Source organism: Ctenopharyngodon idella, chromosome 3 (genome assembly GCF_019924925.1).
Source record: "Ctenopharyngodon idella isolate HZGC_01 chromosome 3, HZGC01, whole genome shotgun sequence".
In the NCBI taxonomy this organism is placed as follows: Eukaryota; Metazoa; Chordata; class Actinopteri; order Cypriniformes; family Xenocyprididae; genus Ctenopharyngodon; species Ctenopharyngodon idella.
The window spans coordinates 21,125,495-21,141,735 of record NC_067222.1 but is presented as its reverse complement, the minus strand read 5'-3'; the positions used below and the strand labels follow the sequence as shown (position 1 = coordinate 21,141,735).

At 37.1% G+C, this 16,241-nt stretch overlaps 1 protein-coding gene across 14 annotated transcripts in view; it reads right to left on the bottom strand.

The window, feature by feature from the left end:
• Positions 1 to 16,241, bottom strand: part of ep300b (E1A binding protein p300 b) — a 44,407-nt gene that overhangs the window by 13,855 nt on the left and 14,311 nt on the right. For 4 of the 14 annotated variants that reach the window (XM_051888725.1, XM_051888714.1, XM_051888718.1 and 1 more), the window contains exons 7-17: positions 15,138 to 15,237; positions 14,904 to 15,035; positions 14,085 to 14,202; positions 13,632 to 13,800; positions 12,134 to 12,232; positions 11,947 to 12,035; positions 11,704 to 11,856; positions 10,061 to 10,519; positions 5,295 to 5,519; positions 5,011 to 5,170; positions 3,950 to 4,101 (exon numbers count right to left, since the gene is read on the bottom strand). In XM_051888725.1, coding sequence (XP_051744685.1) covers positions 3,950 to 4,101; positions 5,011 to 5,170; positions 5,295 to 5,519; positions 10,061 to 10,519; positions 11,704 to 11,856; positions 11,947 to 12,035; positions 12,134 to 12,232; positions 13,632 to 13,800; positions 14,085 to 14,202; positions 14,904 to 15,035; positions 15,138 to 15,237 — 1,856 coding nt within the window. The remainder of the gene's footprint in view (positions 1 to 3,949; positions 4,102 to 5,010; positions 5,171 to 5,294; positions 5,520 to 10,060; positions 10,520 to 11,703; positions 11,857 to 11,946; positions 12,036 to 12,133; positions 12,233 to 13,631; positions 13,801 to 14,084; positions 14,203 to 14,903; positions 15,036 to 15,137; positions 15,238 to 16,241) is intronic. The other 10 variants (XM_051888719.1, XM_051888720.1, XM_051888717.1 and 7 more) reach the window with 9 other exon arrangements.

Sequence of the window (16,241 nt, the reverse complement as noted above, 5' to 3'; positions counted from 1 at the left end):
ACCTTTTTGTGTGCAAAAACAGAACAAAAATAACTTTATTCAACAATTTCTTCTCTTCCATGTCAGTCTCCGACGCTGTTTACATTGTAGAGACACTGAAGCGTTTCCAGGTTCTACGTCAGAACGCCGTCTCACTATTGGCCGGCTCCTGCATCAGCATCACACGCATGCATTGTGTTGCTCACGTGAACCGCGTCGGCCAATAATGAGCCGGCATTCTGACATAAACACGGAAGCTCTGCACTGTCTATCCAACGTAAACAGCGTAGGAGAATGACATGGACGAGAAGAAATTGTTGAATAAAGTTGTTATTTTTTTGTTTTCTTTTGTGCACAAAAAGTGTTTTCGTCACCTCATAACATTAAGGTTGAACCACTGTGGCCACGTTGAATATTTTAACAATGTCTTTACTACCTTTCTGGGACTTGAAAAGTGCAAGGTGTTGCTGCCTATGTGTGGTTCAGATACCCTCAGATTTCATCAAAAATATCTTAATTTGTGTTCTGAAGATGAATGAAGGTCTTACGGGTGTGGAACGACATGAGGGCGAGTAATTAATGACAGATTTCATTTTTGGGTGAACTAACCATTTAACCTCCCTCAGCGATAATGATATATAACTTAAATTGTAAGTATACATCATTTAAGTATTAACAGTAATAAATTTATGATGATTTTAAATAATAATAATAATAATTAATATTATTATTATTATTATTATTATTATTATTATTATTATTATTATTATTATAACAATAGATATTTTTATTTTTAATAATATAGGTACAAAATGAATTATTTGTGCTTAATTGCCACAATAAAGCTACATTGCAAAAAAATAAAAATAATGGTCCTAAAAACAAACTTTATTTACTTTATGCTAAATATAATTTATCATTTTTCTTTTTATTTTGGGGAGAAACAAGATCCTGGCATTTCTTTATGAGATTTACCCCGTAACCATTAGGAATGTATTCTTTGCTCTGTCATCATTTTTAGCTTTAAGAAAACATTTACTAATTTTAAATCCAGGTTTGGTGGATTCATTTCACATCTGGAGGACAGCCTGGATGCAAAATGAATCATTTCGCCAAATAAAACAGGCTTTCTAGGGTGATGTTGGCAGGGTTAGCGTTTAGGGTACAGTAAGCTGAGGTGAGTACAAGCGGGGTGATATCGTCACAGACACATTCAATTACATCAGCGCAGCTATGAGCGTTTACACCACAAAGCACAGCTGGACTCCCTTCTTTAAAGTCCAACAGCACAAATCATCAAAAGACACAGTAAAAATACATTCCTTCAGGTGTCGACCCCATAGTATTCAGGTTGTGTGCCACAGAGAGTTGATTTTCTTTAAAACAGACTTATGACGAGTGTTACTTTTGGTTTTGGGTCATATCAAAAGATCTAGAGACTGCACGGTTCCTGTAACCACCAGCAGCATCTGACAGTGTTGCAATACCATCTATTTAAATAATACAAATTACAGTATTTACAATAGTCACCTGATCTATGCCCACACAACCATATGAGTCCTTTAAACAGATGCGATGGGGACGACACCAATGCCATGACAAACTGAGGTGTTTCAAACAAACATACATGAACAAACACTGATCTGAGACCAGTGACGAGAGTGTATAAACTCAGAATCAGATGGACAGAATCATTATGAGCACTCTGAAGTTACATATGATAATTATTGAGTTATTTTATCTTCAGGGTTCCCACACCTTTTGACCGAACAAATGTCTGACTTTTTGAGTCATCTGTGATAACTGGATGAGGAATGTTATAGACATTTTGTTCAAATTTACTTTGTTTTTTTGGGTTTTCGGTGCCATCAATAAATTACACCCTGCACATTCAGTGGCAGCAGTGGGATGGCTACCAGCAAGATGGTACCAAAAATTTTTAGGTCAAACATCTTTATTTTTGTCTGTAATGTTTGCTTGTCATACCTTAAAGGGTTAGTTCACCCAAAAATGAAATTTCTGTCGTTAAATACTCACCCTCATGTCGTTCCACACCCGTAAGACCTTCATTCATCTTCAGAACACAAATTAAGATATTTTTGATGAAATCCAAGAGGTTTTTTTTTTTTTTTTTATCTCCCATAGAAAGCAACGAAATTACCACATTCAAGGTCCAGAAAAGTAAAGACATTGTTAAAATAGTCGACGTGACTACAGTGGTTCAACCTTAATGTTACGAAGTGACGAGAATACTTTTTGTGTGCAAAAACAAAACAAAAATAACAACTTTATCTCTTTTCTTCCCTGTCAGTCTCCTACGCAGTTGACGCAGTGCAGCGCTTCCGTGTTTACGTCCGAACGCCGGCTCAGTATTGGCTGATGCTGTTCACGTGAACAGGACGACATGCGTGTGATGCTGACGCTGGAGTTGGTGTTCTGACGTAAACACGGAAGCTCTGCACTGTGTTCACTGCGTCCGAGTCTGACAGGGTAGAGAAGAAACTGTTGAATAAAGTCATTATTTTTGTTTTGTTTTTGCACACAAAAAGTATTCTCGCTTCGTAAAATTAAGGTTGAACCACTGCAGTTGCATTGACTATTTTAACGATGTCTTTACTATTTTCTGGACCTTAAATGTGGTAATTTCATTGTTTTCTATGGGAGATTAAAAAAAAAAAAAAACTTCTTGGATTTCATCAAAAATATCTTAATTTGTGTTCTGAAGATGAACGAAGGTCTTACGGGTGTGAAACGACATGAGGGTGAGTAATTAATGACAGAAATTCAATTTTTGGTTGAACTAACCCTTTAAATGGGGCCAGTGCATCATTTAATCAAATCACTGCTAAAGCAGCAAAATAACCAGAATAGCAGGAAAGTCATTTTTACTCAACTGATCCCATCATGCAACACATGACACTAAACATTTGTGGCTATTTAGCATAAATGAAAGCCATTTATACTTTGCATAAATGTGATGCATTGATCAATCTGTAAATTTTAATCTGCTATGCTGGTTACAGCTAAAAAAAAAAAAATTGGCCATAACTCTGGGGATTGATGGTAAACTTAGGCTTGAGGCTTTTTATGTGGCAAAATGAAACAAATGTGATGGATTAAAGCTCAGGTTAAAATAATGAATTACATGGAGTTTAAGCAGATGACAGCAAAAAAAACTATACTTAAAGAAAATAAGGCCAGCACAGGCTATGTGATCATCCACAGCAGATTCATTTTGTTGATGCCAAACAACCAGCAAGACTTATTGCCAATTGAAGATTGAAAACAAACTAATTCAAAGTGCCAGTTCATTTTCACCAAATCACTAATTTATCATGAACTAAAATGTTCGTTTCATATCCCAAATCAGTATATCTTAAAACTAAATTCCTCAGTTTAAGTAAATTGCATAAATAAAACAAACTTAAAGCTTAAGTCTGTAATCTCTGCAGCATTTACATCACTGTTGGATTAAAAAAAAAAAAAAAAAAAAAAAAAAAAAGGAATATTCCCAAAAAAATAGTAGGTAGTCCCACCCCAAACTCACAGTTGCAGTGTTGGACTGGTCAAAAAATGGCTTTTGTCATCTCGGCACATTCATCTTAAATTTTAACGTCAAAAGAACTACAAACATCAGCTTTAAGATTTTAAATTCTCCTGATGTGCATTGTGTCTAACATAATTTTCTGCCTTTTTTGATGGGATGAAGACACAGGCCGCAAGAACAGATGTTCATAGTCTGTGCTGCCTTATTTTCGCTCTTCTTTTCTGACAGAAACGCTACAGAAGCAAGCTTGCAACGTCTCTCTCACATCCACATACAAAACACACAACAGCAGGCAGAAGAGGAAGAGAGGGGGTAAAGGTTATAAAAAAAAAAAAAATAAAAAAAAAAAATAAAAGTAATGAGACTAGAACTGAAAAGTGCTAGGTTGTTTGTAGCATAATGCGTGCCAGCGCAGGCCCTTACCAGGTTAGTTTTGTTACTAGTTCGAATACGTACGGGTATTCCCAGTAACTGGGGGTCCACCGGCTGCCGGAAGGGCAGCGACTCTGGGTCCTGTCTGTACAGAGCTTCCAGAGTGGGCATTAAAGCCTGGCGGAGCTCGTCGGGCTTAAAGACTGATGGAGAAGAAGGAAATGAAGGAAGCAGCAGAGTCATGAATCAGGTACATATTCATATGAAAATCATGAGTACTGATTTCAAAGCAGTGTTTGTCCTTCATATTAAACTGCGGAAAGGAATATGAACAAGCACCTGCTGATTCTAGAACAGAATTAGTAGATTTCATGCAATGAGACCTGATGTTTTTCCTCAGTTTTAACACCATATAAAATGAATTACAAAAGCAATTCTTGTATGGTGTTTTTCCTTATTGTAAGATGCTTTGGTTAATGAATTTATGCAAATTATATAAGAACATCTGTAGGATCCTTAAAGGTGAAGCTTCTGATTTCTTTGCCACTAGTTTCAGCAAACAGAATAAAAATATATATTTTTCCTTAAATACATTTTTTAAAATAGCCCCCTGTATGACAGGAAGTCAAGAAACAGAAAGTAACACCCCAAACTCACACCATAGAGCACAACAGTGCCTGTCCATTTTTTTAAAGACTTTGGATCCAGACGCAAAAGTCTTCATTTAAGAGATGTAAGCAATGAACCAAACTAACCAGCTATCACAACATTACACACTTTGACTTAAAGCAGACAAAAAGACAAAGGTACAACAGTATGTACTTGATGGTTTTAGAGGGAAAGAACTACAATCCCATGAAGCATTGTGAACGGCAAATGAACAAACTATTGATTTAAAATTTACATATACACATATATAAATAACAATGTGACGAAAGCACCACATTTGCAGTCCACCAATGGCTTGCATATAGTTTTTCTCAGCTCATTATACTTGCAAAGGTTTTTTAACATTGAAAAAACACGTCACCTTTAAGGATGAAAGATTTACCTTAAAACAACAGTATGTTGTATAAAAGGTATCTACGATTGTGTGCTTGAGTTTGTTTTACCTTTCTTCTTGCTTTGTGTGTTTGCGGGAGTGCTGTTCGTTCCCGAAGTCTCTTCCTCTTTGGGTTCAGTTTTGACCTCCGGCTTCTTATCCTCATCTGTCGACCCAGTCAATGTTTCCATTGGTTCCGTCTTGCATTCATCACCTGCAGGCTCCTCCTTCTTTATGTAGCAGACCAAATAAAATAAGGTTAGGGAAGCAATCAGTCATTCGCATGTGATTTATCAGATGTAAGTGTATTTTTGTTTTAGTGACTTTATATGTTATTTGTGTTTTCCTGCTCACCTCTGGTTTCTCCTCAGTCTTGATCTCAGTTTGCATGGCGGCCATTTTCCCTGAGGCCTTATCTTCCGTCTCATTCTCATCCTCTTCTTCCTGCTTGATCTCAGTTTTGGGGTCGAGTGGGGCGGTGGGCTCAGATGATGTGAGTTGCGAGCTAGGGTCAGCACTGCTGACCGAGGCAGGAGTTGAGGCCTGACCGTCCGCAGTAAGAGACGACTTCTGAGACAGCTGAGGGTGGGACAAAACAGCAGATTAGGAGAACAACCAATGGCAAACAGAAATGAGGAGGAACAGCCAGAAGAGAACAGCAGATTAAGAGAGAATAGCAAACAACAAACAGAATTAAGGAGGAACAACCAATAGAGAGATCAGACAATGAGAAACAAAAGAAAGGAGTAAAAGCAAACACTCAAATAAGAAACGAGTCAGGAGGAAAGAGAGAACAGACAATGGAAAACAAAAGTCAGTAGAAACAGCAAAGAAAAAAAATAGCTTAGGGATGAAAAGAGAAACAAATGTTAGAACAAGTCAATAAAGAACAGTAGAGAAAGCAAAACAGCCAATGGCAAACAAAAATCAGAAGGAATAGCAAATAAACAAAATAGAGTACAAGAAAACAGCCAAATAGGGTCATTCCGTGTCAAATCAACCAAATTTTGGAAACATACCTGGCTCAAATTTTTGATTTTGCTCATATTTTTTCTGTACAAAGACAAACAGATCCCCATATCTATGGGACTGAAAAATGAAGATTCCAAAAGAAAAGTTTGTAAAGAACGAGAATCTACAAAGATAATAAGATATTTTGAATACTTTCAGAGTTACAGGCATGACAACTTTAGAAAAATAATATTTATGGAACTCAAGTATGTTCTATGCAATTGTGTTGATAGAAAAACACGATACACATTTCTAGTTTTAACATTATTTGTTCTTTAGATGTTCTTCTTTAAAAGAAAATAGTATCAGCTGTATGCAAAGTGACCCACATTTGGGTTTTGACCACTGAAAATATGTACAATTTACCAATTTACTCATGAAGCCGCATTAAGATCTCCATTTCTCTGGGATTGAAACATTGAGGGCCTTTAAAATGCATATACCAAAAGGAAAGTTTGTTAAGAACCAGAATCTAAAAGGATATTAAGATATCTTTAATATTTCTTGAGTTACAGGCCTGTAAACTTGAGGCAAAAAACACAAGAAGTGCTTTTTACCATTTTTGAACTGTCACTGTTGGCATATAATGAAACAAAGATTGCTAAAGTCAACAGATTTTACTAATAGACCTACCAAACTATGTAAAAAATAAAATAATGATGCGGCCATCTTTCTAAAGTCATTTTTACAACCCTGTAAATCGGCTCCAAAAATTGTCATTTTGACCCCCCTCTACAAAATAGAGCATTACTCAGTAAATATATATCTGTGACATTTAATATCTTGGCTTTCATCAATATTTATGTTTGTCTTTCTACAGAAAAAAATTAAATTAAAAATTTGAGCCAGGGACCTCTGGTAGAGTTGATACTGAATGACCCAATAGCAAACAAATGTCAGAAGTAACAGCTAATTAAAAAGTAGAATAAGAGCTAATAGAAATGTCCAAAAAAAAAAAAAAAAAAAAAAAAAAGTCAGAACAAATCAATAAAGAATAGTACAGTAACAAAAAACAAAAAACAAAAAAAAACAAACAGCCAATGGAAAAAAAAGTCAGAAGGAACAGCCAATTAAAATACAGCAGCACAGGAGTGAATAGAAAAATGTCAACAGCACAGCAAGGACAGCCAACGGCAAACAAAAATCAGATGGAACAGCCTATTAAAAAAAAAGCAGAGTAAAAGAGAACAGCCAATGGAAACAAAAGTCAGAACGAACAGCAAACTAAAAAAAAAAATACTGCAAGAGCGAAAAGAGAAACAAATGTCAGAACAAGTCAAAGAACAGTCAAGTATGCAAGAACAGCCAATGGCAAACAAAAACAAACATCAGAAGGAACAGCCATTGCAGACCAATACAGTAAGAGAACAAGCAAATAAGAAACAAGACCCATACGCAACAGTCAACAAAGAAAAGCAATGAGAATGAAGAGAATAAAGGAAAAGCCAAAACAAACAGCAGATTAAGGGGGCTCTCACACTGGGCACGTCTGCCGTGGCGGACCGAATCTAAGTGCAATTGTTCCGGAGCTTCTGGTTTCACACTTACTTAGTTCTATCAAACCCCAACGCATTTGCGGTCATCTTGCATCATCACAATGTGCCCTCGGTCTGTTCGCCGCGGGGACCCCTCAAGCGCGGGGCCCGGAGCGGTCGCACCACCCTAAGGACAGCCCTGACGGCGCGCATGACAGAAAAAAAAACAATGCGGGGTCAATATACTGTGTTATTTAATTTGGTGCTATTATGCGCAGAAGAGTGAATGACACTTGTGACTGTGGGATGCATGAAGGCGGCTTCTCTGCTGCGCACAAACGATCTTGTTTGAGGAGGAAAGAGCTGATTGCGGGTCACATTCATTCACTCTGCACGATTACACTGCATGCTCACTCTGGCTCATATCAAAAGGTAAATCTTCACCACTGTTATCCCCTACATGTGTTTGAATTAATGACGTCATCATCAGCTCAAATACATGTGCATGTTACTTTACTTCCTAAACAAGTGCGGACCAGAGTACAAGTTGCTTTCACGTTCACATGAATCATGCCACACATTCATTGCAACCGAACTCAGACCATCTCCAACAGGTAGTCTCAGGTTCGGTACTCCAGTGCACTCCCTGGTCCGCATGACAGCTTAACAATTTTTCCATGTGAACCGTGCTCTGTTTCGAACTAAACTTCAGTGTGAAAACCCCCTAAGAGAGAACAGCCAATGACAAACAAAAGAAGGATCAGACAAAGGAACTGCTGAACAGCAGAATAAGAGAGAACAAACATAAGAGACACTAAAGCCCAAAGTATACTCCGCGTTTCACGACAATCCAAGCACTGTTTGCGCTACGTAATTTTCATCACGAGGAGGGTCCGCGAACACCGCAGCCCAATTTTTGTGTCCATACAGACTGTGCTCATACAACAGAGCATGTGGGAGTTACTTGAGCGCTTGAAAACAAAGTCCACTAGATAGTGCGCACATGTCTTTCCGCACTCATGGCCAAATGAGTATACTTTGAAAGGATCGTGCACACAAAATGATGAAAATGAAGTATAACTTAAGACATAAGGAACAGTCAAACATTCGAGATACAACACTCAAAGAGAAAGAGTGAATTACAACCAAAACAAAGGAATTCATAGGGCCCTATGTTTTATTTATTAATCAAATGAATGCATACAACTTTAAAGGCCAATTCACACCAAGGACAATAACTATAATGATAATGATAAAGATATAGTTCTAAAAATCATTCTAAATTTAAACGAACACCCCCACTAAAGGGATAGTTCACCCAAAAATGAAAATTATCCCATGATTTGCACATTCTTCTTGCGCATTCTTCTTATGGTCGTCCGCCGGAATCTAGTTATTTGAATTTATAAAGTTTTAAATATGGATATTTTTCTTACAAAAACACTTCAGAAGGCCTTTATTAACCTCCCTTTTTTTTTTAATGGATGGATGCATTATTTTTGTCTTCAAAACACAGGCCCCCATTCACAACCATTATAAACCTTGGAAGACTAAGGATATTTTTAAATATATCTCTAATTGTGTTCGTCTGAAAGAAGATAGTCATATATACCTAAGATGGCTTGAGTGTGAGTAAATCATTGGATAATTTTCATTTTTGGGTGAACTATCCCTTTAATGACCATGATGGCACAGAGAAACTGTATCGTCAGAATCACTTTCAGAACAATTTGTTTCTAGCTGATGAACGATAAAAATATTGACAGCCAATTAGAATCCATCCTGCTTTAAGAGCTCGAGCATTTAAAGTGGCAGACAACATAATTGCAGCGTACGCTTAAAATAAACAGAACGATATTGTTGATATTGGGATGCTAATATAGTTATCATTATAATTATCATTATAGTTATCATTTTTGGTGTGGACGGGCCTTAAACTTAATCTTTTAAAATTAAATTTGAACAATTCCTTTCATTTTTGCAAACAAAGTGTTGCACAACAGAGGTTTACAGTTTAAATTAAAACTTGGACAAAAAATTGTGACATTTAAAAAAATGATGTTTTAAAAACTATTATTACTGTTATTATTACTTTGAGAAGTACATTCTACTGTAATAAATTTCAGTTCAAATTTTTTTTCAAGTCTCAAAAACCTTTGTTTTGCTGAGTTGTAGTGAATGCTTTGTATCTGATGATGAAGTTTAAGTGGTCTGTCCTCATAACGAGATGGCAGACGCTGAAAACACCACGAGCCTCACGCGTGCTTGAGTAAGTGTGTAGGAGACAAAACTGTGCCACTCATTCACACAAGAGACACGCAGAACATGCAGACTTCATATTTCAATAGCAGTCTTTTTGAGCTTTAATATTATTCTCAAGCACTATCCTATTTTTGATCTATTCATCCAAATTTCGCCAAATTTCCATGACATTGCAAGTTATAAAGTAAAATACATTTTTATGACTGGATTCCATGATTTTGTCTGCATTTTCCACATCACGAAAATCATAGGGCCCTAAATTCACAGCAGATCCAAACAAAAACAATAAATGGAGGCTCTTCAGTAACATTCGAGTCAACTTATGAGAAGATGTGAAGGCACCCTAAACACATTCTCGATTGTGATACTCACAGGAGTGCGTGGGTGTGCACAAAGCCCATGGGCATTCTGGGAAGGCACAGATGACGCTAGCCCTGTTTGGGGGCCTCCGGCGGCTCCGCCCCCATGTGACTGCTGCTGTAGCTGACTGGCTTTTTCTGAGCCCACCCCCTGTGCGATCGGGGGCAGCTGCGTTGCAGGTGGGGCCATAGTGGTCGAAGAAGTGGGGGTGTGGGGCTGGGGAGTCTGGTTACCCGGCAACTGCGGGGGCGTTTGGTGCGGGGCAGGGGTAGGGGTGAGGCTGCGTGCGGGAGAAGGGGAGTTCTGGAGTAAAGGAGGACAGTGTGTGTGCAATCCTGACTGTGGAGCAGGTTGGGGGAGGTTGGACGGAGGCCCCTGAGGGCCAACGGCGGCTCCAGAGCCAGAGACCGCAGACTGAGTTTGAGCTACTGGACTACTGACTGCCAGTGATGGTGGAGTGGGCATCTGATTCTGAGAGAGGAAAAAGACAACAAACAAAGAGCTGAGAGTTAACTGGGTGGTATTACTACACATCAAGGTCTGGGTGATGCATTTATTATTTTGACATATTTCTGATAGTTTTGTTGGTGATATAACACTACGCATCATCAGTACTGCTGTGATCACAAGTTTGTGCAAGTTTCATGACTGCTTCTTGTATCATGAATCGCTAATCAGTTCTTTCAAACCATCAATTTCAATCAATCTGTTCGAAAACTGATTCAGTAATTCGTAATAATAATTCACTGGAGTCTCACCTCATGTTTTAAAATGTTGGTGTTTTTGTGTATTACTACGTATATTGGTACATATGAAAAAATATGAACAAATTAAATCTGCAGTAAAGAACGATCTGTGAAAAACATGCGGTTAATCTTAACTAGATTTTTTAAATGTATTTTAGTTTTTGCATTAAACATTTACAATCTATTTAGCAACAATGGCTGCTTGATCCAAATAATTTTGTTGAAAATATTATATGAAGAGTTTGAGTCGCTAAAATTTGTTTATGCTCAACAAGGCTGCATTTTTTGGATCAAAAATACAGTAAAAAACAGTATTATTGTGAAATATTATCATCAATACTGAAATCAGCTGCTTAACATTTTTGTGCAAACTGTGATAATTTTTTTCAGGATTCTTCTCAAGATTTTTCAACTTTTTTCTCTAGAAAGTTAAAAAGAACTGCATTTTATTTGAAATAGAAATCTTTTTAACATTATAAGTTTCTTTACTGTCCTTTTGATAAATTTGATGTGTTCTTGCTAAATAATAAGTGTATAAACAGGGTTTTTTTTTTTTTTTTTACAATGTAAATGCTAAATCATCCATCCTCATTTATATCCTAACATTAAGTTTTATGAGTACACTCAAGTAACACTAAATCACACACAACATAACTAAACACAAGAGGTGAAACATGAAACAAAAGAGGTTTCAATGAGGCAATTCTAACCTAATAATGAAGTTATGCTTAAATCTCAATGAAAGAGTACTTTTTCTTAAAATTTAGTATGTGAGTCAATTTATATTAGAGATTATAACAGAAAAACTGTTATACACTCTTATAACCACCAAAAGACGAATCATATTAGAGTATTAGATGCATCAAACTGTACTGAGTGATATGGTATGAATGTGCTTTAATAGCTGACCTGTGGAATGGCTCCCTGCCCTGCAGGTTGGTTCAGGCCAACCACACCCTGGCCCAGTCCGGCACCCGTCCCTGGAAACTGGTTCTGCATGTACTGATTTTGTAACTGGGGTACATTGGGTTGAGCCATTCGAGGTGTTCCCTGCATACTCATCTAAAAAATTCACAATAAAGACACCAAATAAACATTCAAGTCATTTCAAGTTAAATCAGTCATCCCCCTTCAGGTCACAAGTGAATTTACCTGATTGAGGTTTGCTCCCATTGGCAGGGGCGGTGTTGCCCTTTGACCCATTGGCTGCTGCATCCCCACCTGGGCAAACTGATTCATACCTGCAAAGGTGAGCGAGAATCAAAGTTACAAAAAAAGACAAACACAAAAATATGGATTTATTTAAGGATGTTCAAGAAACTGTTCTTTAACTACAGACCATTTAGTGAGTGTGCCATACCAGCAGGATTCTGCATGCGGTTGACCATCTGATTGGGTCCAGTGGCTTGAACTAAGGACGGATCTGAATGAGGACCATCTAGGAGAGACCAGATCATCCATTACAACCACTCAACGCAATCAATAACAAACATCAGCATCTGACTGCGATAGGGCTACAGAGTATTGGAAAAAAATTTTTACATTGCGATATTTACTTTTTCTGCGATATGAAGACATACAGGAATGTTCACCAGATCACTTTAATAGCTTAATTTCGAAAGAGTGAATAATTCTAGAATGAGTGGGGTGATTTTATTGGTGAGGGCAAAATAAAAATAATATAGAAGCAGGAAAATAATTTTTTTAAGGCCCGTTCACACAGAGGACGATAACTATAATGAAAACGATGAAGATATAGTTCTAAAATTCATTATAAATGTTAAAGAATAGCAGAGTTTACAACTACAACTATACCACAACTATAATGATAACGGCACAGAGGAGCTATATCGTTGGAATCACTTTCAGAACGCTTTTTTTTTTATTATTCAGCTGATGAATGATCAAATCACTGATAGCCAATCAGAATCCATCCTGCTTTAAAAAGAGACAGACAACAAAACTGCAGCGTCTGCTTATAATAAACAGAATGATATCGTCCGCTGGTGTGGACGCTAATATAGATATTGTTATAGTTATCTTTATAGTTATCGTTCTTGGTGTGAATGGTCCTTTACTCCTGAAGACTTTTTTGAGTTTGAAACATCCATTCAGGGATGAACGATTTAGGATTGTTTTTGGGGTTTGTTTATTTTTAATTATTTAATTTTAATTCAGACTTGGATTTACTCTTTACAAGAACAACTCAAAACTCTGTTAACTTTATGGTTACTGAAAGAGTTTATAAAAAAAAAAAAAAAAAAAAATCTCCCCTTGACTTTGCATACAGCACATTCCCACTGTTTTTGACCAATTCAGTATAAAATATTAATTGTGATTATTATTAATAATATATGATATTTATGCATTCATTTCTTAATTTTCAGACATTTAAGTCACCATGAAGTCAAAAGTGACAATTAATTTTAATTAAAATACTCAAGTAATTTTACTGCAATACTGCAGTTTATTCTAAATGATTTATATGTGAACATCATTATTTCAATTGATTTTTTTTTAACTCCTGTAACTTTTGATCAAAATAACTTCCCCTCCCTCTTGCAGTATCATCTGTTTTCTTCGCTGATGTGTTTACTGACCCAAGGGTGGGACAACCTGTCACTCACATGGTATTGACCAACAGCACACCACACCCATCCAAATCCTGATGGACAAAATCAAGTCCAGCACTACATTTTTTGTTGTTTGATAAGCCGTTTCACTCGAATATACCTCACAAAATGGAAAAGAATTTCTCAACTTCCGTTTCATGCATCGAGCTTTCATTTTGACGGGTAGCCACTCATGGATGTATGCAGGTGTGTATGTGTACGTACTGGGCAGCTGTGCCTGATTCATGCCAGCTGGTGCTTGAGGTAGAGCACTGTTGGGCATGCCAGGCTGAGCTGGCATCATACCCTGCTTCTGCAGTCTGGTTCTCCTCTTCTCCTCCAGCTCCTTCTGAATCTTATAAATCTTCTCCGCCAACAAGTGGTAATACTCCGCCTGGAAAAGATAAACATTCATGAAGACAATCATTCTTACAAATCGATTTAAAACATGTACAATGATTCAGTTCAAAGTCTTTTTCATGCACTTTTAGTGAAGACAGAAAAATTTATGGACGTATTTGTGCCTGGTTAGGATGGTTTTTCCAGTGTTCTGTTCAGCACTAGACTGTGACAGCTGTGCCGTGGGTAAAAAGTGAAGAAACAAGTGATCCTGTCAATTTACTCAGATATTCTCCAAATATAATCCACAGACATGAGACTGTGCAAGCGTTTTCTTACCCTGCTGTTGGCAGATTCGTACATGTCTCCCTCCACTTTGCGTGCGTAAGCTACAAGATTCTCCATCCGCCGATCCTTCAGTGCTGCAGGGTCTGGAGTGGGGAAGATAGCCTGCACACTACTCACACACACACACACACACGACATGTGTAACTGAGAGCGAGCTCAAAGAATTAAACAGCACCTATGTGTGACTTTCCAGATGTGTGTGATTAGTAGTTTTGAACAGAAAATCAGCATATTAGAATGATTTCTGAAGGATCATGTGACACTGAAGACTGGAGTAATGATGCTGAAAATTCAGCTTTAACATCACAGGAATAAATTACATTTTAAAAAATATTCAAATAGAAAACTTATTTTAAATTGTAATAATGTTTCACAATATTACAGTTTTGACTCTATTTTGATTAAATAAATGTCTCTTTGGTGAAGATAAGAGGCTTCTTTCAAAAACATAAAAAAATTTTTTTTTACTGTTTTAGCAGACTTTCGCTGTGTCTGAAACCAAATACTTCTCTACTATATAGTACGCGAAAAAACAGTATGCGAACAGAGTAGTATGTCCGAATTCATAGTATTCGAAAAACAGTAGGCGAAAAGTACCCGGATGGGTACATAAAATGACAGTCGATAGTGTGTGTGTGTGTCTATGTATATATATATATATATATATATATATATATATATATATATATATATATATGTATATGTATATATATATATATATATATATATATATATATATATATATATATATATATATATATATATATATATATATATATATATATATATATATATATAAAAAACACTCACAGTTTGTGTACGAGGTGATTCCGGAGGTCCTGTGTGATGTCTTCATGCCAGTTCTTCCTCATTCCTGCAGAGGGGGGCGTGGCTGTCGCTGCAGAACTCATGTTACCAACACCAGAGGTGTCATTCATCAGACTACAAGAGAGAGACAAACCATCAAACATCAACATTAAGCTTTCATTGACCAACCTATTTAAACCAGGTGCCGGTCCACTAAACCGCAGTGATGTTCAGTACCTCATGTTTCTGTGCAACATGCCGTCAGGCAGCATTCCCGGATGCTGGTTCGTCATCGGACCCACGACTCCACCGTTCACTCCCATTGAGTTCCCACCTGCTGGGGCACACAGTATAAAACATTATAGGTAAAACATGCTAAATAAACTTCATTCAAAGAGAAAACAAATTTATTTTTCTTAAAGGGATAGTTCACCCAAAAATGAAAATTCTTTAATTAATTACTCATTAATTCCCCTCATGTCATTCCATGTCATTCGTTCACCTTAGGAACACAAATTAAGATCTTTTTAATTAAATCTGAGAGCACCACGATGACAGGAGCAGACGTTGTTGCGTGAATGCGCGTTGGAGATTAATATTTTGTCAATAAAGTGGTAAATTATGGGGTTTTTTTGTGCAAACAAAGCACTTTTGTCGCTTCATAAAATTAAGGTTACACCACTGGAGTCACATGGATTACTTTTATGATGTCTTTACTACCTTTCTGGGGATTGAAAGTGGTAGTTGTGTAGGCTGTCAAACTCTCAAATTTCATTAAAAAGATCTTCATTTGTGTTCCAAAGATGAAGAGAAGTATTACGGGTATGGAACGACAAGAGAGTGAGTAATTAATGACAGAATTTTAACCCTTTAACCCATTGGCAAATACTTTTCTTGTTTTAAGCATTATTTTTTCTCTCCAGACAACATGAATTAATATCTGGAGTAAATGCATCTTGATTTAAGAATGATCAGATGATCAGATACTGGAAAACAAGACAAAAACACTGAGTAAGGGGCCGATCACACAGAACGCGTTTTTCTATTCCAATGCGCTACTTTCCCATTGTTTTTCTATGTAAACATGCGCTTGACGGACGGGCATGACCGTTACGCTCGCATCTTTTGCAGCCCCTCGCCAATGAGCGCCACGTTTTTAAGACGCGGTGTCAAGTTAAAAGAATTTCAACTTTTACACGCAGCGCCGCTCATCAATGTCAGTTCCAAAACAGTGGACCAATCAGAAGAACTCGGAGGCCTGGCAAGCATTGAGAGCTTCTGTTTACAGTAGCAAGTTGGCTTGACAACTGTTTTATTTGACGGCAATTATTAATTAAATAA